The sequence below is a fragment of the Drosophila rhopaloa genome, unplaced genomic scaffold, assembly GCF_018152115.1.
Source record: "Drosophila rhopaloa isolate 14029-0021.01 unplaced genomic scaffold, ASM1815211v1 contig_3, whole genome shotgun sequence".
NCBI classification, from domain to species: Eukaryota; Metazoa; Arthropoda; class Insecta; order Diptera; family Drosophilidae; genus Drosophila; species Drosophila rhopaloa.
This window is the reverse complement of record NW_025335123.1, coordinates 5,943,722-5,968,329: the sequence shown is the minus strand read 5'-3', so window position 1 is coordinate 5,968,329 and position 24,608 is coordinate 5,943,722. Positions and strand designations below refer to the sequence as shown.

The 24,608-nt window shown below is 40.0% G+C and overlaps 3 protein-coding genes across 5 annotated transcripts; all 3 read left to right on the top strand.

Annotated features, from left to right (window-relative positions):
• Positions 1 to 638: 638 nt before the first annotated feature.
• On the top strand, positions 639 to 20,537 carry LOC108042966. Of its 3 annotated transcripts, none has more exons than XM_017121486.2 (7): positions 639 to 823; positions 5,907 to 7,902; positions 9,269 to 10,375; positions 16,054 to 16,228; positions 18,128 to 18,155; positions 18,699 to 19,190; positions 19,844 to 20,537. In XM_017121486.2, the coding sequence occupies exons 2-7, from the start codon at positions 5,947 to 5,949 to the stop codon at positions 20,025 to 20,027; spliced, it is 3,942 nt and encodes a 1,313-aa protein (XP_016976975.1). In that variant the 5' UTR covers positions 639 to 823; positions 5,907 to 5,946; the 3' UTR covers positions 20,028 to 20,537. The 3 variants fall into 3 exon arrangements, with proteins under 3 accessions (XP_016976975.1, XP_016976974.1, XP_016976973.1); XM_017121485.2 differs by having other exon boundaries at positions 639 to 904; XM_017121484.2 differs by lacking the exon at positions 639 to 823 and having other exon boundaries at positions 4,517 to 7,902.
• On the top strand, positions 898 to 2,774 carry LOC108042967 (calmodulin-A-like). Its single transcript, XM_044461402.1, has 2 exons — positions 898 to 1,987; positions 2,048 to 2,774. Exon 2 carries the CDS (start codon positions 2,121 to 2,123, stop codon positions 2,568 to 2,570), a length of 450 nt encoding a protein of 149 aa, XP_044317337.1. The 5' UTR covers positions 898 to 1,987; positions 2,048 to 2,120; the 3' UTR covers positions 2,571 to 2,774.
• Positions 20,538 to 20,864: 327 nt separating the features above from the next.
• LOC108042950 lies at positions 20,865 to 21,370 on the top strand. The gene is made up of 2 exons (XM_017121462.1): positions 20,865 to 20,916; positions 20,972 to 21,370. The coding sequence occupies exons 1-2, from the start codon at positions 20,881 to 20,883 to the stop codon at positions 21,305 to 21,307; spliced, it is 372 nt and encodes a 123-aa protein (XP_016976951.1). The 5' UTR covers positions 20,865 to 20,880; the 3' UTR covers positions 21,308 to 21,370.
• The last annotated feature ends 3,238 nt before the right edge of the window (positions 21,371 to 24,608 follow it).

Below are 24,608 nucleotides of genomic sequence, written 5' to 3'. Positions count from 1 at the left end.
AGCTCATTACGTGAGCATGATTTATCTCATCCTATTAGTCAATTAAACCACATTTAATAAAAATAAAACATATAGTTCCGAACCGAACCCTGACCGAAAAGATATAGAAAATGTGTTATTAAAGTTAGAATTCCCAATCAAGGGACTATCAGTATATTACTTTAACCACTAAAGAGGTTTACGAATTGATCACCTCATATATTTATTTTAAATTTCAGTAATTTATAATATAAAAAACATTAGTTTCAAACTCTGTTTGAACAGGCACCAGACAAATATTAAGATCCTTGCAAAAGGAAAGATCCTTGTTAGAAGTGAACTATGATTTGATTTATGATTGCCTGGAGGAGGGGTAAATCGGTAAAACGTTATAATGTTTTTCATGGACATATCCCTTTTGGAGTATATTGAGCTGGGATATTGTGCCTGGGATGTCGGGGGTGGGTATATCCAACCCACTTTTGCTGGCCAGTGTGGAGTGCTCGCGTTCCCTGGGTGACCGGAGGTCGGCATTGCCATAGCCACCGACTCTTGGCGTCGGCGTCGACGTTAACTGCGACTGCGACTGCGACGTCAGACGCTTACGAGGCGGACCGCCACCCAAGAAAATTCTCGGCGGCATCTTGAGTTCAATTTCAGTTGATATTCTGTTAAATTCGCGAACGCGTCGTCGCGCCTCCACTGCATCTCCGATCTGATGGAAAGGCCCATGTCGAACCCGATTTCATAACACTCCGATCAGAGCTCGGCTTATCAGTGGAGTGTCCAAAATATTGCTTTATTTTGTTTTGGTGCTCGTGTTTCGGGAATGAAAACGTGAAATGTAAATGCCTGGATCGATCGGCTATATAATAGAGATTCGAACGGAAGAGTGGATAATGCTGTGAGGGAAATTGGAGAGAAAGTGAGATAAGCACTGTGAGATAACTGGCTCGGAAAAGGGAAAATCAAGGGGCCAAACCCCGTTTTGTTTTATTGTTTTGTTTTTTTTTGTTATTTAATTTTGCTCATACATGGGTGTGTGTTGTTTCTGATTTTTCTGAATTGCAATACATTGTAAAAACATTCATCATCATTCATTCATTTGTCGCCATCCGCAAATGGACGGCTATGAATCACCGACATAGGCAAATCCGTAGATAATTTACAATCGCCTATTCACATGCCACATGGAGTGGAAGTGGTTGCAGTTTTAGTTTTATTGTTGTTTCCTTGAGAGCTGCATAATTTCGATTGGTTTTTATTGACGGGGTCAAGAAGCTCTTGAACCAATGCCCGAAAGTATGCAAGTTGGGGATGCAGGTACCTAAAATAGCGAGGCTTCTTTTGGATTTTGGGTGCACATTTTATGGCTTAGTTTTGAATAAATATGTTATCCAATATTCAGATTCTTTAAAATTGATGAAATATTTTTTTCTTTGATTTTTTTATGTAAATTCTTAATCTGTATATTTTTAGTGTGTGGAAGTTAGGTTTTGGTGACCCCCAAACATTTACCATTGAAACGGTGACGCATACCCGCATTTTTGGGTTTTTTATAGTTTATGGTTCAATTGTCTAATGAGCTTAATTAGTAAAGTTCATTTGTAATAAAGTATACCAAAAATGGTATAGTTTGTTTTTACGGCGATTGATAATACTCAATTTGTTGATATGCAAATAGTATGAAATTTCATTCTCAGAATGTGTTTAACTATATTGTGATAAAATAAGGTTTTGGTGATTTGCAATTAAAACGTTAAAAAAAAATTTTTAAACAATAAAGTAGGCTTTTGTAATATTAGTAGTAGGCCTGGACTGGCAACACACTAATGTCAGTTTTTATTTTGTTTATTCAAAGTTGAGATGCTTCACGAGCAGCACCGAATTACAAAATAGTTATTTCGATTTTAAAATAAAGCACAAAATTTCAAAATTCTCTGAAATTTTTGAAAACGGTTCAACTTATACAATAGAGGGGATTGAAGCAGGAAGAAGATAAAATTAAGTAAGTGATGAGTCCAAACAAAAGTCGAACAGCCGCTCTTCTAAAAAGCCGGTAAATTAGTACAATAGAGTCCAGAGAGATAGAGGAAAAGGAAACTGTTCATTAAGTAAGGAAATAAAAGGGGAGTATCATCATGAGTGACATTGGCGAGCAATATAAGGCGGAGTTGAATGAGATCTACGCCCTGTTCGGCAAGGAGAATCCCGGTGTCATCACTGCCGAGGATCTGAATACCGTGATGCAGCATTTGGGCCGGAGGCCAAACTCCGAGGAGCTGCGCGACATGGTCCTGGCCGCCGATTCCGGGGGCAGTGGCTCCGTGGACTTCCAGCGCTTCTGCCGAATGGTGATCCGCGCCGAAAACGAGGAGATGATCCGTGAATGCTTCCAGCGATTCGATCGCGACGGGGACGGAGTGCTCTCGGTCGAGGAACTCCACCAGGCTCTGGAGGAGACGCTGGAGGAGGAGCCCGACCGGGCCACCGTCCAGGAGATGATGCAGGAGGGCGATCCGGACGGAACTGGCACCATCTCATACGCCAGCTTCATGCAGATGGCCCTCAAATACCAGAAGGATGACTAGCCAGGCTAGTCATGAATGATACATATCAACAGGACGTGTGGCCGCTGATTCACCGTATTTCAATAACATCAATGAACACATCTCATCGAAGCCTTCTAGTTTTGAGTAGTTGAGAATTATATGAAGTAATGTCGGTAACACTTAATGGTTTGCAAATTGTCCTAACGTCAATAAATTTGGCCAACCATCCATCGCTTTATACAATTCCTTTTTCTGCTCGGTATTTTTGTTATTTTTGAGCAATAGTAAATTGGGCTTCTTTTGTTTTTTTATGTTTGAAGTTTCATCAATCTTTGTTTTAGCATTAAATAAATTTCAACTTATTTATTGTTAAATTTTTTTTGTAATTATAGCGGTTTCTATGTCTTTCAACATATCAGAAATATATATTTAAATCTAATTTATACAATGATCTATCACACCCCCAAAAATATAAAGAAAAACTAGTGCTGCAAGTATTTTTTATTCTGTGTGTATAAGTGTAATATTTACAGAGAATTTTGGTTCGCATGAACAGAAACATTATTAAGTAAAGATTCAATTGCGTTCCATGGGAATTAGATAAAAAACTTGACATGCAAATGTATAGAGTATTTTGGTTTTCTGCAATTAATTTCAGATCCCATAAATATTTTCAAAGAAATAAGCTGTGGAATTTTCATAAATATTCATAAATTTTTAAACGACAAGATTCAGAAAAAAAATGACTAAGAATAGAAGCTGAAATATGTACGTCAATAAATGTTTTTAAAATCCTTTTGAAACCTCGGAAAAAAAATCTCTGCATTTGAATTTTAACCAATTTAAACCGGTTTTTTCGATTCACCTCAATGGCCGAAGAATGACTAATAAGCCCATAAAAAAGGGCAATCTTTTTTTTAATTTTAGGATTTTAAGAAGCATTTTTCTTCCGTCATTTGCAAACAATTTTAAATGACTTTCGAAAGAAAATGCATTTTCTGTAACAATTGGGTATCAAGAATGTAAAACATGTTTTAAGCAGCTCAAACCCTAACCGGTTTACCCTTTTGCGCTTCAAGCCGATTATGATTAATGGCCGTGATCCTAGATCAGAGAATGACCAATAACGCGAAGCCTCCCGAAAAAGATTTTAAGATCCACCGTCGAGATAGCCATGATTTCCCCACTTACGCTGATCAAGAGATTAATGTACGGGCCCTCGTTTCTGGCACCTTAACTCCATTAGGGTCACTCTCGCCTTCCGTTTTGGAGAACTGTGCACTGAAAATAAAAGATTTAGGAAAAATAGTAAGACACGATCTTAATAAATCAAAAGCTTGGCACATTTCCCTGTTAAAGATTATACAGTTATTTCCTAAAAGATAATGGTTCTTATTATAAAAGTTTTCAGAATTATAAATTGCACATTTTGCAGTAAAAGAGTAAAATTGTACCTAAAATAAGAGTGGTTTTAAATAATCAAATCAAATTTAGGATTGTTGGCCTACAAGATAAACTTAGCTTATACAATTAAGAAAACAATTACAATTTTTAAGTAATTTTGATTTTTGGGTGTAGATAAAACGGTTTTTTATAATATTATTTATGTTTTAAAAAGCTAGGTAATCTTAAAGGAACTTTAAGAGCTGTTTATCAAGTTTATAAATAGATTGCTTTCATAAGACTGTTTGATTTTTGATCGGAGTAATTAAATTGCCTTTGCTTTTGCATTGTCATTTTTTCTGAAGAATCGGGAATAATTATTTTTTCAAGTGTGGGACCATGCACATTCCATGTTCCACATTCAGCATTCAATTTACCTGGCGGCACCTGTGAGGCGTAGGTGAGGAAGTCGACGAGCAGCGTTACACAATTCTCGGCTGGCCAACCTGTTTCTCAGGGGTTTCTCTCCTCGCCTCTCCCCTCCCCCTCCCCCCATTTTCTATGTCAGGGCCTTTAATTTGAATTCGAGGGATAGGAAGGGAGGGGACGGGACTGGACGGCGAGGGGAAAAGATAGTCGGCTGGAGGGGACACGCCCCTCGGACCGACATGGTTTGGTGGATCGGTTAGTGACTCATCCCCGTATATCAACAAAAACAAAGCCCAGCACACCCAAAATGGAAAAAAAAACAAAGCCGCCAACAGCAACCACTACATATGTACACATGTACATACAATACATATAGTTCTAACCAGAAGAAGTGCAAGCAGTTAGTGCTTAACCCTGCGGGGTTTTTCTCTGCCGCTGGCATTACTGTCATTAATTAAAAGAAAGCAAATTAAAAGAAATTACACACTTTAATAGAAAACGATTAAAGTAATTCCCAACACATTAAATTATTTCACGGGAATATATGCAATCTGACTTCTTAAGTGATTAGTGCTTAGCATGTTTTTGGGCGTGAAATAATCTTTGAACCGGTTCAAGTAACATCATTAGGAAAAAATTAAAATAGTTCTCTCTGCTTTTGAATGTGTCTTGACTCTAAAAGAAAATGCAAAGAAATTAAGTCAGTAAAATAACGAAATTTGAAATATCACTTTGAATTTTGTACATTTAAAATAATGGATTGGGGTCACCAAATCTTTTTTAAATTGATAATTGTTTTAATCAACCAACAGTAATAGTTTTATTAAAAAAGGTTTAACAAAGAAACATAACATGTTCGCCATATCTCAACTGGACTACATCAACTGACATTGAGCAGATCTTAATTCCTCCTTTTTTTCAAATCTAAAAGCAAACTGGTCACGTTGGCCACTCGGGGGTTAAGCTTAAGGAGAGTGATGTGATTCGAAGGCGAAGTCGACGTCTTGGGACCAATTGAGTGCAGAGTGCAGCGACTTCAGCTGAGATAATGAATATCGGTGCCAGCAGTCGGAAGCGAGACAGAAATAGGGGATATTGAGAAAGAGAAAGAGACAGAGATATAGATAGGGGGTAGCGCCTTCACTTAAGTCTAAACTCGAAACAGTTCAAACGCCACGACTTTCCTCAATTGTCACACACTGTAAGAAATATGATCGTTTAGGTCGATGAGATTTAGTAGGGTCTATTTTGAAGTGGAAAAGTTTGAAAAACAGTCGAGTAATGGAAACTCAAAGTTACAACAGCAACAAAATAAGTTCGAGTAATGGAGAATTTGAGCTCTATAATTACATTTACCTTGATTTATATATTCATTTTTAGTTCGAATTATTTGTGGATAGGAATGTTAGAGACGTGGAAGTTTTACATCATTTGCTATCAGCTCCACTACATAATTTAAGGCTTTTCCAATTTGGTCGGTGTTTTAAATTCACTTGAACACAGTGCTCTCTCACTATCTCTCCATTATTTTCACACTTGATATTGACTTGTGACATGACGCAGCATCGGCGATAAGAGAAAGTAGGGAGAAAGATAAAGGGAAATGCCGCAGCAGGCGAAGGACATAAACGACAACGTCGGCATGGAGTCGCCCATTTACGAGAACCTGCCCGCCGTCATCACACCCACCACCACCCCCAAAGGTCAGCCCATTCCGGAGCTGCGAAAGTACTTTCCCCGCGAGGCGATCTACGAGAATCTGTGTCGTGGCTGCGGCTACGGGGTGTTTGCAGCCCAAGGACGCTTCTGCCACTTCTGCCAGTGCATCGTGAGCGGGGGGGTGGTGGTCAGTCCGCCCCCCGACCTACCCCTTTCGCCCATCCCCCTGGAGAGTAGCAATATCTATGAGAATATCTGCGATTTGTGCCGTGGAATTTACAGCGACAATGAGCGATGTCAGTGTCAAAGGGCAGAGACGTCCAGCCCCTCACCAGCGGCCACACCCACCGCCACACCGACGCCGCCGCCCCCGGCCAAGGTCAAGGCGTCGCGCTCTCTCTTAGGCTACTCCAAGTCCAGTGCCGCAACCTTGACCCGTTTCTTTGGCTCTCTTAAGCAGCTGAATCGCACTTCCTCGCTACAGCGCAGGATATTCCCAAGGACACCGACGCCCGGCGGCTCCGGCTCCCTGGAGATCATACACAACGTAGACGAGGTGTTCCGCACCCAGGAGACCTTTGACCTGCAGCGCATCTGCGAGCTCAAGAGTCAGCAGGCGCAGCTTAAGAGCAGCCAGAGTGATCAGCATATTTACGGCCGTGTAAGAGAACCGGAGCCGGACAGCAAGGGCAAGAGAGAGCAGCGCCTGAAGAAGCCGCGCGTCTCTCGCATGCGCCTGCTGCAGGACGAAAGAGAAATAAAAGCAGATGGCAGCGTGGAGGCGTCCTTGTATCTCAACGAGAGCATCTGCCAGTGGATGACGTCACTGAGGCGTCAGGTGCACTACTACGATGAGGGGGCGTGGCAGCAGCCCAAGAGCGTGCCGGCAAGAGAGAGTCTTGGGAGTCGAAAAGAAGAAGAGGTCATCACGGTCACGCTGCGAAGAAGAACGGTAGAAAGGGTGGAGGCGTCGTCAGAGGATGATGAACAGAGTCTGGTCAAGGACTTTAAGAGAAAGCTGCAACTGAAGAGGGAGCCACCGGAGAGGGAGGTGCGGGAGGGGCAACAGGAGCAGGAGCAGCGACGCTGCGCCATCACAGCGGATTTTGTGAATGACTATCTCAGCGCTCTGAGCGAAGAGAAAGCAACGCAACAAGTGGCTCTGATCGAAGAGCGTAAAAATCTCTCCCTTCCCCAAATCTCTCTCTTCGGTTTAATGCAGAGTCTTGCACTGGGCTCCAGCTTGCACGTGTGTGTGCGTGGCTTTCTCACCGCCTATGACAAATCGCTCAGCCTGTGGCTATATCTCCAGCAGCAACAACTACAGCCGATCAGTTATCGCCGCCGGAGAGCGCGTGACTCAGATTCAGCCGGAGAATGGCGCCTGCTTCTCTTCCGCGGCGGTCGTCGTCGAGCGGTTTCAGTTTCGCCAGCGATTCCAGAGAGTGACGACGTGCTGTCGCGTCGCGCGATTCGAATTCCGAAGCGAAGTATTCAGAGCGCGATTTTGAGCGAGGGTGAGGGTGTTGGTGTGGGTGGAGAAGTGGAAGCGGGAGAGGGTGTGAGCGGGGTCGAGAGCTCCACCAACGGAAGCAACAATAACAATAACAACAGCAAGAAAAACCGAGCTTTGATGGCGGCGCCAAAGCCGAATGGCGAGGCAGAGCGCCCCATTTGCAACAACAATTGCAGCAGCAGCAGCAACAACAACTGCAACAACAACAATTGCAACAACAACAACTGCAACAGCATAAACAACAACTACAGCAGCAACAGCAACACATGCAACAACAATCAAACTAATGACACTGAAAATGGCAACAGCAACAACAACAGCAACACCACCAGTTGCAATGTCAGCGAACAACAACAACAAGAGCAGCAGCAGCAAATCACACAGGTCAACACTCATTATAAAAAAACAACAACAACAATAACAACACGAATCAAAAACAAAATTAAAAAAGAGCACAGAGAAAAAAACACGCACAATTTTAAACCATTTAAAAATAGTGGCATTATCAACAGAAGTCTATAATATCACGAAAACAAAATTAAACTAACAAACAGAAAAAAATCAAAAACACAGCCAAAAAAAATCATTTAAAAAACGATCAATAAAGTGATAAAAATGTACAACTCGATTAAAACATGCGAGCTTCCATGACTCAAACCAAAATTTATTCGTGTTATAGAATTGACTTTTCATGTTTTTTCCTTATATTGGTAATAAAACTATTTAACTCAAGGAACATTTGAATGAGAAATGCTGGAATTATAAAACTTTATATGAATAACGTTTAAAAATATCAAAACAATACCACTTCACAAAGAGGTAATAAATTATAATCTACAAAGCCCTACAAACTTTTCGACATTTTAGATCGCATCAAAAGATAACGCTAACTTTTGGTATGTGTACATACTTTAATTTAAAGTAATTGTTTTCTGATTTAATAAATTGGTTACAAAAAATCATGTGATAAAAGTGATAGGCCACTATTTTTTTTCTCTGTGCACTCGTTGTTGTTGCGTTTCACTGCACTTTAAAATTGGCTAACGTATCGCGTGCGAAAGGGATGCCAACATTCGATTGGCTATTGGAACACATAAAAACAAACAAACTTATCTAATTAAAAACAACCATTAAACAATGAAAAAAAATGTGGAGAAAAACAAACAAGTTTGCAATGAAAACAAAAGATAACTATAAAATAATCAGCGTTTAATTAACGTTCTTTTTTTCTTATTTATTTTTTTTATTTGGGTGATTAAAAAAGTGTTGCCATATGCGAACCAAATGTGAAATTGCCATCATCCCGTTATGAAAAAGTTAAATATGATTGTGATTCCTAGTATATACGTTTTAATGGAGTAATTTCATTGTTTTTATGAAAGGCATATGAATGATAATTTCCATTAAATGCAAGAAGGGGAATCCCCCGCTATGCTACTTAATTAACTTATTAACTTGTAAAAGTGGTTCTTTGTGTAGGCTATTTTTTTCTATTTATTTTTTGTATGTTAAAGTACCTTAATGTTTTCAAATACTTTTGGGATGTGTAATACGTTACTCCACATTATTACTTTAATTAAAAGCTATTTATTAAAAACCAAAAAATGTTAAGGTGCTTAAGGTACCATTTTTTGTTAAATAAGTCAATTATAAAGCCGAGTGAAACGACACAACAAATATATAGACATCCTGGGTATCAATCTTAAAATGCCAACTTGAAAGCAACGTTTGTTTTAAACTGAATTTTTAGAATTGCGTAATCAAAGTTCGACGTCCGGCGCCAAAAGTTCCCGTTCGAAATCCCAACACATCCTTGAGCAATCCCCGCCAGGCGGAGGAAGTCCTGGCCAAATCAAACGGTCAGAATCCAGACCAAGAGGAGGAGGAGGAGGAGGAATCCATCTACCAGCCCATTTGGAAGTTCAAGACCATGGAACCTGCCGACCAGGAGATTATCGAAGCACTGCCTGCAGAGGGCGAGGATGAGGATGAGGAGGAGGAGGACGACGAGGAAGATGAGGACGAGGAGGAGGACCTGGAGGACTACGACGAGTCGCTGCCCTCCGATGCCGATGCGGATGTGATGGCCCTCCAGGCGGCGGCGGTCTTTGCCGCCGGCGTTCGCCACAAGCTGTCCACATCGACGCTGACCAAGCGTTCCAAGATGATGCTGCCCACGCCCCTGCCCTCGCCCACCGCCTCCATGGACCAGGGGGCGTGGGAGACGGACGTGGAGTTTATGTTCCTGCGGGAGAGCAAGGAGGAGGCGGAGGCCGAGGAGACACTCAGCCTGGGCAGCACGGTGACGAACAGCACGGCGACCATGGGCTCCATCAGTAGCGCCGGCAGTGCCAGGCTACCAGCGCCGCCAAAGGATGAGGCCGTGGCGACCCAGCTGGTGTCTCTGGTTCATCCGATTCTCAGGAACATCTGCATTTTCTACAGCCAAAAAGATCCCGTGAAGTACAGAGCGATATTCTACGACTACCAGCGATCGCAGATCCACCAGCGCTTCATGACCCGCATCCGACGTCCGGCCCCGCCCCCTCCCGTCCCGGCCACCCAGCTCCCGGCTCCTCCGCGCAACGACGACAGTGGCTGCAGCTGCGGGGCGGAGGATCAGGAGCAGGAGCAGGAGCAGGATCACCTGGCGGTGCCCATTCCCCAGCCGCTGAAGGAGGACTGGGAGCGGGCCGTGCTCGCCGCGGGGGCGGTGGCCGGCAAGCGGGGCGTGGCCCCTCGGGCGGGACGCAAGCTAAGGGTCCGCTCCAATGCGCGGCTATTGCGCGCGGATTCGGTGCTCGCGTGGCGGGAAACGCTGCAGGATGTCTACTGTTGCGAGGACGAGGAGGACATGGTGAGTGGGTGGGACGGGGGAAAACTACATTATGCAGACTTTTATTTTATGACACCTCTGTTTTGTTTTCAATGTTTCTGATTTGGGCACAGTTTGGTTGCTTACCAATTTGGCTAATTTTGTGCAATTTGTGGGCGAAGTTTTATTTGTGAAGTAACCCTTTAAAAATAAAAGTCCCTCTGTCACCGATTGAAACTTTATCAAACACCATTAAGTTTTGGGTGACAGAGAAAATATAATATAAATATAATAACAAGGCAGTATCATTTTTAAAATGCATGACACTTTTTTGTTCCCACAGAATTCGCAATTTTGGAATGTCAAGAACAATCAACAATCTTTAATCTTGACAAAAGTAATAAATTTAATCAAAGAAGACAATTCGTATCAGCGTTGTATTAAGCTTGAAGTCGTGACTTATATTTCTTAATAAGCTTGATTAATTTATGCCCAAAGATTAAATTCTCTGCTAAGAATATATGAAAATTTATGTATATTACTCTGAACCTTTTTGAATTCCTTAGGTCATTCATTTTTCTGAGTGCACTCTCGTCACTCGCAATTTGCCATGTACGTTCTCTCTGTTTCTTTGTATGGCCATTGTTTCCCCACTTGTCACTTGTCACATCAATTAAACTCTGCAAATGTATCTGTATCTTTGTATCTCTGTATCTCCGTATCCCTTTCTCCCCGGGCACAACGGTTTATGCGATTGTTTCGGCCGATCTATGCGAACCCCTTCTCCGAGGGCTTGAAAAGTTACCCAACCTTCCGTTGGGGCTCAAAGTTTTTGAAAATACCCTAATCACTCTGGGCATTCTCGACCGATGCGAGTATCGAGAGAATATTGCAAAAGCTTTGAAGAATAAATGAATATAATATATATAATATATAATAATTAAATATATTTCACTGGCATTGCTCAAATCATTGATAAGTTAATAAGAACTTTGCTTTTAATTAGAATTAAAAAAACCATTATAATAAATTTTTTTTTATATTCATATAAATATTTAAACACCTTTGCCTAGAAATATTATATAAATTTATAATTAAACGATTTCCATTTCGTGTTTGGGATTCCTCCAGGGCATTTTTGTCTCGATCGAAAATGTAATTTTCAGTTTGCCATACTTGGCTTTTGATTGCACTTTGTTTATAGCGAGTGTATGCCTGTAGGTACATATGTACATACATATGTGCAAATTTACAAACATATTTACGTACGTGTGCTGCTTTCTGCATAATGTATTTTTATTTATTTGCCTCTCACGTTTGTTGTTTTCTGTTTGCTGCATTTGCCGCTGCATGTGAAATTCCATAGAAATTCCCAGGGAGAGTTCACCCCCCACCCACCTTTCACACCCCTTTTTATTTTTTTTTTGATTCGACGCCCCTGTACCTGTGAGCCCCCAAAATGTTGATTCACATTTCGCGAACGACAATTATTTATTTATTTTGTTTTATTTATTTTCCTCCTTTTTGGCTTGCATATATTCTGCCGTAATATACATATTGTTAGGTGTGTGTGTTTGCCACTAAAGTTAATTTTTGTTTTTTTCATTTTTGTTATAAACTTTGACAAACCGGTTTTTCGCTTGAGGGGAGCATTTTGTTGTTGTATCCGCTTGGCGTGTTTTATACTCTTTTAGAGGGTATACTTTGGTTGATCAATTATAGTTTTTAGGGAGACCTTGAAGATATCCTGAAATGTAAGTTAGTTTTTAATAAGACCTTATATTATATTATATTATACTGCCGCCAAACAGAATCTAAATAAAAAATATACAAAAATTTTTTTGCATTTCATGTAGAAATATTTAGAAGCTTTAATATAATATGATAAATTTGCGTCAAAAAAATTAAACTAGGGATCTTAGTCTTATACGAATACTTTAAAATGCCCAGAAATACATTATATATTTCTTAAAGCTTAAAAAATAGACCCATTATCATCATGTATTTTAAAGTTTCCCATTAGGCATCTTTTGAGTCGGTTTGCATTGGGGTTTTCGTGCCCCTTTCTTATGTGTAATTTCCTGCCTTGGAGCTTCGTTCATCGCATTTATCAGCATTTAATTGGTTAATCATTAGTCAAATATTTTTGTAACTCTTCGTCGTTCTGTTACCGCATGTTTTTTTTCCATTTTTCCATTTTTTCGTTCGCTTGACTTTGCTCCTTCTCAGAACCTTTGACTAAGCCACCAAATTTTATCGCTTGGATTGTAAAAATCATAACGGAACTTGAGTGTTCCATAAATAAATTCCCGGCTTTGCGATATGCGCTCGGATATGTTTACTTGTGCATATTCATAAGATTAAGTTCCAATCGGGTTTATTGCATTTTTAATGGCATTTGAGTGCTTGTTTATTGCAGAGGAAATTCCGAACTTTATACATATTTTGTTGAAGATATTAAACAATCATCATACGATCAAGCTTAAATTTAGCTATGATTTAATGAATGCAATTTTTTTGTTTATTCAAAGTTTAAAAACAGTTTTTGAATGTAATCCCCGATGTTTTGTTACAAATCAACCCAAAGGGTTCTTGAATTCAAAAATGACTTTCTAAGTGGCTCTATAACTTGTGTCAAACTCAAGTGTCTAAGTAAATTTATTCAGTTTGTCAACACTTTGGATAGGCCCACTTGAAGACAAGATCTTGGAGTGAACCAAAGATTTTAACGAGTGAAGTGCCCACGCAGTCCGAAAAAATCCAAAGACATTGAGCTGAGTTTTGGACTTTGGAGGGGCTCTGAAAGGAGGGGCTTCAAGGCAGCGATGGTTCCTCTTCTGGAAACCAAAGCCAAAACAAAAAGGTCAACTGAGCTGAGCCGCCTTTGTTTGGCTTTCGGATCATTTGTTTATTTGCCGCTGTTCGTTTCGGTATTTGGTATTTCGGTGTGGCTTTTTTCAGTGAATCATGTGGTGGCAAACGGGGCGATACATATGTAGATACAGATACAAATACAGATACAGAAACAGTATCTGCGGGCGCGCGAATCGAAAGGCAAAATAGGGAAAAAAGCAAAGTAAACACATGTACTAGTCGAGGTCGTATCAATTAAATCGTTTGCCTTCTTTTTCGGCTTTATTGTTACTATTTGGGCGCACATAAATTACCATTCTGGCCGCCATATGCAGAGGTATTTTGGCCAAATGTTTCGTGTAAAACAAAAATCACAAAACTGCGCATTATTTGCACTTTTGTTTACGCTGTCCAAAAACTCAAAATACTGCCACTCGCACAAAAGCCGTAAACAGTAGGCAAATTAGCCAAAACAAATTGAGTCTAATCAGTTCGAGCGGTGTGTCTGCACTGCAAATTGCCGGAATTATCAAGTGCTAATTTTTGGTGAACGAAAATCCCAATATTCATCGCCTGGCGATCGATTTCACTTGAAAGACATATGGAAGCGGTTTTCTGCAGTTTCTTTCAATTTGTTTATTGTTGTCTTGGCTTTTGTTGATATAATAGGCAGTTTTTCCCCCTTTGTTTTTAAGCAATAGTAAACTTTTCATTAGGCAATAAATATTTACAAAATTGGTGCTTCGGGATCGGGGTCATCAAACCCTGTTTTAAGCACATTATAACTTGATAGGTCATGGAATAATACAAAATTGTATACATTATGATATATTTGATCGTTTTGGAATTATCGATGTTTTCTGTTTTATAATGTTAACCAGACCAAGTAGTAAATTAAACTGTGATTGAAATAAGTCACCATATCTATTGCTAAATTTATATTGTTTTACAAAGTTTAGTTCCGGAATTTTTCGCTTTCAATATTAAACAAAATTGATGTTTGGGAGTTGGAATAACCAAGTCCCAGTTATGGCACATTTTATATATATATATATACATATGTATAAAGTTATATAATTAATTTTACACGTAATGATCTGTTTGGAGTTCAATTCGAGATATATATATATATCCGGAGTTCTGGGAATAGCGAAAGCTTTGCACTCGTGAAGGGATTTCTTGTTGGATTTACAGACCTTGTTTGGAAGGCAAACAAATGTGGAAACAGCCGCGATTCAGGGGAACTCCAGGTGGCAGTCTGACTTCGTGTACTGTACATCTTGAGGATTTCCCCTGCAGCGGAAACTTCTGTTTGGCTTTATGGTACAGTGGAGCATCGATACACAAAAAATGCATCTTCTGAGGTTAAATTCTTAGACAATACTTTTAATTTGGCCTATAAAACATAAGCTTCCAAAATTGGGAATCCCAAAATACGGAGTTTCGAAATTGTTGATAGAAAGCTTCTATTTTTTTTAATTTGATAAGAATATTTCTATATGTTGTTCCTTGTTTTCTGTATACAAAGCAAGGAAAATAAGTTTGTGGCTTGTGGTAATATTTTTAGCTACATTTTAAATACAATTTTTAATTTTCCTAGGTTAGTTGGTGTTAGGAGATTTTACCTGTACAAAAGTATATGGCATATGGGGGTATAGAATATCTCCCTTGCACCGTGAATAGTTTTATATATGTCGCCGATAACCTGAGGATTTTGTTTATGCTGTCGTAAACAGAATTGTGTGGCCGAAGGGGTGAGGAGGGGGGGGGACAGCTGGTGGGAGTTGGGGGTGATGTGGCGTGGGTGGAAAGTGGGCGGCGGAACCGTTAAATGCATTGGCTGCGACACCTTGGACCGGCACTGTTCGATTAACCGTTATCTCGAACGCTTGCATTTATTTTCCGTACCGCTGCGCGATTTCTTACAAATCGAAATCAATTTCTTATCAGAATTGTTTCTGTTTTGGTATTTTTGTACGGCTCTGGGTTTCGTTCCGTTCCGCTTTCCGTCCGTCTGTTCGTCCGGAGAAAGAGATAGCGTGCCCCGGCCCGCTAGTGGGAGTGACAGAGAGAGGCCAAGAGACCGGCGATAAGACATGGCGGGCAGATTCAATCCCAAGCGAAGGCAAACAACGGTGAGCGATGGGTGGAACCGAAAAGAACCCCACCAAACAACAGAACTTGCCCTGAAGTAATAAAAAAAGAAAAACAAAACGATTTTGGGGAACATTTCGACTATTAAATACCAAGCATAACATGGTTCTTACAATGACATACCATTTGTGACGGTGGTTTTACTTATAACTAAAACTATCTATGGTGATTGTTTTTTGATATTGTTTCAATTTTTAAATAAAACTTCTTTAATACAAAATTTTAAATTAAAATGAAATGCCATGATCTGTTATTAAAAGAAACCACTTTTTTTATATTGTGCAAGTTTAAATTTACTTTTATATTTCAATTTCTGGATTTGTTATACTAACTTTATTACATTAAAATGTAAATTTAAATTAGATGCTTTAAACTTGTGCTATTGGTATTGTGTCATATATTATTTATTTTCTGGTATATTACTATAATGTAAAATTGGGTTTGTTTTGTAAATGGGAAATTCTTGTATGACTTAATTAAAGATCTTCATAAAAACATAACACCCTTGAGCAGCTCTGATAAATGGGTATTATAACGAAGAGAAAACACAGAAAATAGACATCGACAACGGCACGAAAAGCTGCAATTAATTTGCAGACGTTACCCGGATTGTCGGATTGTGTACCTCAATTGTACGCTCCCAGAGTTTCTGGGCTAGATTTGGCCGAACTTGAATATTTATGTGGTGCCTTGTCTTTTTCCCCACCTTCCAGATTGTGCCAGTGACTGACATTCTGCGGGCCCAGCAGATCCAGGAGGACAATGAGGTGCAGCAGACGCAGCAGACCACGATTCTCCAGCGCTTCAAGAGCGTCTCCATCGGCAACCTGCGCGATCTTCCGGGCGAGGAGGACAAGAAGTCCATCAAGAATCGCATGCGGATGAAGTGTGAGTACCACTGGGGTTCTTATTTGGCTTGGAGCCAGTCATTTACGATGATAGTTCCCCTCACTGCTTGGTTAAATATTATATTAAATGAGTGCTGATTATTATACTCGTATGTACATAAGGCGGAAAAGTTTCCCCAGCAAATTGAATTATATTTTCGCAGCTGCGGCCGGCAAAGATAATTGTTTTTTTTTCGTATTTAATGTCATGTTAAATTTTGACATTGAGTTTAAGATTGCGTTTTAAAAAATATTACTATTCTCTCTCAATACCATGATAGAGTTTATCTGGCAAAAAACTCTTAAATTTTCTTCTTAAATGTTCTGGTTAAAAGAGGTCGGTCGAAAAATTCAATTTTTTTTCTCTGACATATTACAAACTAGAACTTTAACATGACATTAATAAACCGGGCATTAGATTTTTATTAAATTTAAGTCATGAAAATGGTTTGAAATATGAGAAAATATTTACAAACCTTTTGTGATTTATTATTTGCAATTAGTGTAAACATGTACTTGGTACGTGAGTGAAACCGAGTGAGGCACCAGTTTTCACTACAAACAATATATTTTTAGAGCATTTAGTAAAACATCACTTTGTCATAGATATTTGGGGATTACTTCTAAGAATGAAAGTAATCGAAGCTGGCATAAAAAGTTATTGCTAAAAAGGAAAGCAATAAATAACATAGCAATCGGATACAAAAAAAAAGGTTCAGTGTACTTTAAAAATATATTTAATTTGGCATCCAATTAAGGATTCTAATAGCCCAGTTCCAATGAACATGATTTGCCAATTAGTTATAAAATAATTAGCAACCGCTTGGTCATCGACTGAAAGTGTCTCCAACTCAACTTCTTGTACCATCGATGACTTTCCTTCGAGTGAATTTGCAACGAACCGGTTAAAAGAGGGCGCCCGACTGTCTGCACAGAAAACTGCTGCTCTCGGAACTGCGATCCCAAGTAGAAACCACCAACGCGAGTGGAAAAACCATTTGGCATGCACTCAAAAAAATTGCTTCTAAATGTCACCATTCTAATTTCTAACCATGTGGAAGTTCGTTTGAATAATAGATTTTGCCTGTATGTTAAAAAAATGTTTTATGTGAACAACCTCAACAAAAATGTTATATGCTCTCTCTTTTGTTTACTATTTAGTGGAATTAAGTAGTTAAAAATGTTTTTAATTATTTAGAGAAGTTAAGTATTTCCTATGTAAACCTTTGCATTTGAGCGGAGATCTGTAGTGATTCCTATATTAGGGGAAATTATTAACGCATATTCTTAGACCTTATGGATGTCATGTAGCGTTTTTTTTCCGAGTGCATTACCAGCATTTGAGGCTCGAGCTCGTCGCGGGTTGGCCTTTTAAGGTCGTTGCGGCCCACACAGAAACTGGCAATTGGCAACTGGCAACTGGCAGAGTGACTGGGGACTTCTATCTACGGACACATATGAATGGGAGTGCGACGACGTAGACGAATACTAGAGTCTCTTTCTCTTGGGGGATTACATTAATGAAAGCTGGTTTCACTTTTGCCGGACGCGGGGATTTTCTGCGGCTTCGGCTGCTGTTGCTCTTTTTGGATAATGCAAATGAGTCGCCCATGAATCACAATCTATGTAAGGCGAGGAATGTTTGACTGACTGACTGACATTCTCAGCTGAGATTTTTTTTACATAGGCAAACAAATTCATACGCAATTCGCGGTGACTGACAGTCGGGAGTGGCACAACAAATCCTGAGATCGCTCCGAGAAGAAATGTCGAAAAATTCCATCCTCTTAGAAAGCCGCTGGTCGCCATGTAGCCGAATATATTTTATTTGCAAATAGAGCAATAATTTTTAACCATTTCTCCTTGCATGTTTGGACTCACGATGTCAAAATCAATGCAGTCGCCGTCAACAGCAATGTGTTTCGCCTGTAAGTACTGCTAATTGATTCTACTTTAAATTCAACTTTTGGCTTTAAAAAACATATTATTATACTTGAAAAAATCTACACTCAGAAGAAAAGCCTCGAAAAACTAAATTAAAATTTTTCTTACTTTGCTACACATTCACTTTTTTATTTCCTTTAACATAATTTTCTGATCATTTTCATAGATAAAACTAAACTTTTTTTTTATGAATACAAAATGAATAAAAAGAATAACATTTTATATTGAGTAAGAAAGACATAACTTATTTGCCATAAATTAGAAAACAAAAATTCCAGAAATATTATAATTAGCTTGAGTCTAAATTATTCTGAAATAAATAAAGACAAAGTGTTAAAATTTCATTTTTCTTTACACAAATGGGCATTTAGAACAGTGTTGTTTTTTGAGTGTAGTGTTGGCCAGTTGACTATTGAACAGTGTTTGAAACTCTTCTAGAAAAGCATCAAAAGTTTATGATTTTTTCCATTTCCACTTCAATGGTGTTGAATAGCAATGTATCTAATAAACCGTATCCGTATCTGCAGCAACCGCTCGCCGAAGAGCGAGAAGAAGTCGCGAACCCGTCGCGGGCAGGTGAACAGTCTGTACCTGGACGAGCAGAAGTGCCCCCTCTTCGCCGCGCCCCTCAACGCCCTGGAGCTGAACATGACCGACCATCCGAATGTGCCGCGCTTCGTGGTGGACGTGTGCACCTACATCGAGCAGCCGGAGTGCATCGAACAGGACGGACTGTACCGCGCCTCCGGCAACAAGGTGCTCGTGGACGAGCTGCGCAAGAAGCTGACCCACCTGTACGATCCCCGCTGGCTGCACACGGACGACATCCACACGCTGACCAGCCTGCACAAGCAGTTCTTCCGCGAACTGGCCGCCCCCCTCATCACCCAGGAGGCCTACGAGCGGCTCGGTCGCAGCCTCACCGACGACGCCGCCATCGAGCGGATGAGCCTGGCCTTCGACGACATGCCGGAGCCGAACCGCTCCACGCTGCGCTTCCTCATCAGGCACTTGACCAGGTTGGTGGCCCAAAACTTCATTACCATCATCTCTCAACCATTCCAAGCAGTTCTGCCAAAGAAACTGCGAGCCTAAGATCACGATTGCCTCGAAAAGAGTAACTAATGGATGGTGGGAAACGTAATCTATAGACAATTCCAAGCACAAAGGAAATAGAAGCCTTGAATTATGATTGAGCCTTCGTATTTGCAAAATAAAAATAAAATTTTATTTAGGGAAATTATCTTAGTAACTGTTCAATTGATACGATTTGAATGGACTCAAAAACCACTTCTTCCAAAAAAAACTATAAATATAAAAAATACGTTTGACCCATTGAATTCGCAAAAGAAAAATACTCTATTTGAAAAAAAATGATCATTGTAGCCATTTTACTGGGTCGATTTGTGTGGACCGCAATTATACAATTTTTCTACCAAAGAAAAATAGGAACCGTGAACCGTAGACCATATGACAATATTGCCCAGAATTGTTGAGGGATTAGAATTCCCTCTAAGATTTGTCATACAATCCAAATACACTTACTAAAACATGAATAATTTGTAGAGTCCCATGATTAACATGCAAAGCAAATGGGCTTTCCCTTCTATTTTGTCTGATTGTATTCATTTGTTTATTGTATTATTTATATATATTTATATTTATTTTCCAGAGTTGCCGCTGCCAGCGCCTCGAATCGCATGCCGTCCACCAATCTGGCCATCGTTTGGGGTCCTTGTCTGCTCAGCGCCAACCAAATCCAGTTGGACATCGGGCGCATGAACATGCTGGCCAAGGTGCTGATCGAGAACTATGACCGCATCTTCCATCCGGACAATGAGCGTCTAGTTTGCTAGGCTGCCGTCCCGCCCTCCGCTGCCACGCCCCCATTCTCTACACATCACAAGAAAAGAATAAATCAGCATCGATATAAGTGCCTCAAACATCATCACGTCTCCATTTTCTCACCCTATGTTTAACCTATTTTTTTTTGTGTTTTTAAAGCTGATAATTTAATTCTATGTTTTCCTTGGCTAAGTTTAATATTTTTATTACTTTATTTATTCATTGGAAATGGGCAATTGCTGCGTCAAACCCATCAAGAAAATACTTACCAAAAAGACAGTAGACTAAGTTAATACTAAAAGGGGGAAAACCCCAAAATGATTCGACGAACTTGTGGCGGTACAGTGAGCACTGCCTGCGGCCAACCCAATAACATGACGGAATATTACTTTTTTTTCTTGACATCATATATGAGATGTGATATTCGCTGCAAATTGCAAAGCGTGAATATAATGTGTATTTATATATATTAATAAACCATATGAAATATACCAATAAAGTCCAGTACAGTAGATAGGCTACATATATGTTTTTTTTTTTTTTTGATTAAAGATGCTTGGAGTATGAAAGCCAAAAAATTGTATATTTTCTAACTCAATAAATATGGATAACATTTATAACTCGGCTACTTAATATTCAGATTGCGTATACGACGTGTTTTCTTTAGGAACTATTGGTTTTCAATAAAGTATAAATGTTTTGCGTATGTTATTTAAATCAATCTTTGTTTATAAATTAACAAAAAACTGTTAAATCTATAGAAAATGCTTGTCTACTTTTTGGCTAAACTAAAATTGGAAAGTTGCAGCATATATAAGGCTGATGATTTGGTGGTCAGTGTCAGTTGGGAAATAGTTTTCCGCGATGAAGGTTGTATTATGGATTTGCTTGATATCAATGGTGAGTGGGTGCTGGAAAGTAACCTGAATCGCCATAATATAACCCTCTATTTCAGTGGCAATTTCCCTGCTGCCTTGGTGCACAGGATTGCCTGAAGCTGCACAACTTGACCAGTGCCGAAGTGGAGACAGTGGCTCCATCCACTCCCGTTTCCGAAGTTCCCCTGGCTGTCAAGTGCTACAGCAGGTGTATGATCGACGAGTATTTCGGTGAGGATGGCAAAATCGATCTGCAGAGGGTGGGAAGTCGGGGAACCGAACGAGAGCACACTTTTCTGGCCCACTGTAAGCAGCAGTTCGATGGCGTCACCGATTTAGACAGATGCGACTATCCGTATCTGATGCTTCAGTGTTTGTTCACGGGCAAAGCGAGCGGAACGATTGTGTCGTAATTCCAGCTATATATGTATACAAAAAATATGGTATAAAATTAAATCAACAATTTGCTAATGGAAGGAATATTTTGATTTTAATGTGCAGTTGGATTTAATACATAAATTCGTTACAAATTTTCCAATCGATTGGCATTTAAAGCTAAAAATCTTAATTTTGGACCAATTTTCGCACAAAATTATGATGTTATAAAAATGGCTCAAAACAATCATTTTTTTCGTCCATTTGGAATTGATAGTTTAGATATTGAGTTGCACAAAGCAGTCATTCTTTTGACAGTTCGCACTAATATTTTATTGTTTAAGCCTCAAATTATAAATCAAGGCTGGATCTTAATGAATATATATTTTAATTAAAAGGAGTACAAGTAAAATAAAAGCAAGTCAATCAAAACCGCTATGGCCAAAGCATTCACAATATACATTCCCAATAAATTGCAGAAAATTTGACTTTGCATGCCAAACAAATATGAAAGGTATATGTGCTGGCAAATATAAAATTGGCCCCACACTGCTCCTTGAATAATATTCGGCATGGCAGATACAGAAGATGCAATTTGAACATAATTGAAATGCAAATCGCAGACTGCGGACTGTGGATTGCGGACTGAAGACCCAACTTGATGGGTCGGATGTGTGGAAGTAATAATGAATCCCAGTCGACCCCACAGGATGCAGGGGAAATTTCAATTTTCCCAGCAAATCATACGTAAAGTTTGGCCAAATACATTTGTGCCGGGGCCAAAAAGGGCCAGGAGGCAGTGATGTCAATGCAATCAGTGAGGCATTTGACTTGGCCTTTCATCAACTCAACTTAACGCAGTCGAGTGCAAAGGACACACAAGGATTCAGTACACAAAATACACGAACTCCTTGGGCGACACTGCGGCTGGCCCAGAACTTTTTGCTGGCCAATCACCAAGAAAGCCGCCAAGTTACTGGTTACTGGTTACTGGTTACTGGTTACTGGTTACGGGCTATGGACTACTGGCAATAACCAAAAAGGGGCCAAATTAGGAATTATTTTGACCAGCCGGAAAAGGGGGCGTTGCGCAAAGTGCTGAAGTCAGTGGAAAATTTGTGGGCAAAACATGTTGATGGCAGGCAAATATGCTGTAATGCAATTATGGGTGCTACCAGGATAGCGATTTAATTGACAATGCAAATTGAATCAGCATTTGTAACTGTCTAATCGAATTAGCCCCAGAATACGTCCTTTGCTCTTGTCCATAATTCAATTTCTGACTTACCAAAACGGGGTTTTCGGCTTATGGTTACCATTACCATTGCACTTCGCTTTTTTGGCCCGGCTCAGCAAATAAACTTTGCGTTCTCATTGCGGCAGTCGACTGCAGTTTCCCTTTGACCACACACCGATCCCGAGGAGCAAAGGAGCGGAGGAGCGGAGGAGGGTCCTGCGGTGTCCTGGCCAGGCCGTTGAGTGGACCTAACCACTGGAACGTGCCTTAACTTATAAAATGTGGCCCGGCTCGGCCTTTGCCAACTGCTGCCAATTGCAGCCAGTCTAAATGACTCACATCTCTTGGCCTGGTCGAAAACGAAGCTGCAATGCTCTCGAGAAACTCACAAGGAGTCTGCGGACTTTCAAATCTCTTAGCTGAATCAAAGAACTTATTGTGAAGTGGGGAATACCCAATGAATTCAGGTCACATTTTGGTATAACACGTTTCTGATCTCTAAGAAAATAATTGTAATTCTAATGAAGTGTATATAGATTTATTTTTCATCCTAGCACTGCAAGTATAACTTATGTTTTAATGTGCCACAAAACGAAAAAGGAAAGACTAAAAATAAATAAATTAATTCAAAATTGGATATAGAATTTTACAGACGGATACATTTAATGAATAGTATTTAAAATTCGGTATGCTAATTTCTCTCAAGTGCTTAATTAGTTCTGATCGAAATTTTTTTAAAATTGATTGTATTGTTAGGTATTAAAATTGTATTACTCATTTTAGAAATTAGGCAAGCTCTTCAGTGCAATAGATAAATTGTTCAATATATTGTAATTTATAAATTGACTTGTGATGTTAATTTCTGTAGAGGAACAAAGGGTTACAAGCCTCTGCCATTTTCAGGGTATTCGATTTCTGTGCCAGACCCGCAAGGACATCTCATCTCGCTTGGGCCAAAGTGGTTGGTTGGTCTTTTCGGCACCGACATCTCCTGCCCACGGATTCCTTTAGAGCCACTTGAGTGAGGCCCGCCACCTGTTGGCGAATTACGGCGCAGCATGCGAGGGGGGAGGGAGGGGGTGGAGCCCCTTTGCCAGAAACCCTCGTCCGACAATCCCGACATTAAGACGCTGGCAATGTGTAATAACTGGCAGCTTGAGATGAAGGACAAGAGTGAACCGTGGAACTTAGATGGGGATTGAAGAGCGGGCAGATCCAATGAAGATGAGGAAGAGGAGGGGGATGAGGTGGAGGGGGAGGAGGAGGGGTGGCTAAGAGCTGGAATGACAGGACGCTGAGCTGGCAGAGCGTCATCATCATCATCATCGTCATCGCCAGGAGCGGCTAAGGATGTGACAATGCTGAGCCCGTTTGACATGAGTATGATATAATAAAAACCGCAAACAAGTAATGCCTATGAACCGCAGTCCTCCCACCGACTTCATCATCCCGGAGTCCTTGGTCCTAGTCGCCGAGATAACAACATCCGTCCAGTGGAACGAGGGGATGGCGAGGGATGACCATTCAAGTGCTGTTGTCAGATGACTCCTGCTCCTGCTCCTGTCCTGCATGTCCGGCGGTCCTGCCCTACATCCTGCACCTTGAAAAATAATAATGAACTAATAACGAAAACCTCATTATGAAAACTAAATATTAAGAGTTATTAAATCATTGAGAGCCATTTATTTACTTTCCTATGTTCTTAACAAAAAAAGAAATTATCTTTAAAGATTTTAAAAAATAACACTGGGTTACAAAATTAAATTAAATATAATTTTTTGTTGCAGTTGTACTCCGTTATTAAGAAAGGACAACTACAATTTGTTGTTGTATTAGCGTTTTTGGTTCTGGTTAATTTACTTTACTGGTAAGATAACATTCTTAAACTTTTCCATATAATTAATTTGCTTGACAAAAGGTGAAAAGGTTAAGTTAATTTAAGAACCGCCACTATAAATTGCTGCTTTGAAACTAAACGCATACAAATTACTTTAATTGATTTTTGCCTTTAAGGAACAATACGAAATCACTAAATTGCTTTGTTGCCCCTTTTTTTTGCGCAGTGTGATCATAGGGGGGCAGTGGGCGTGCCGTTATCCTTT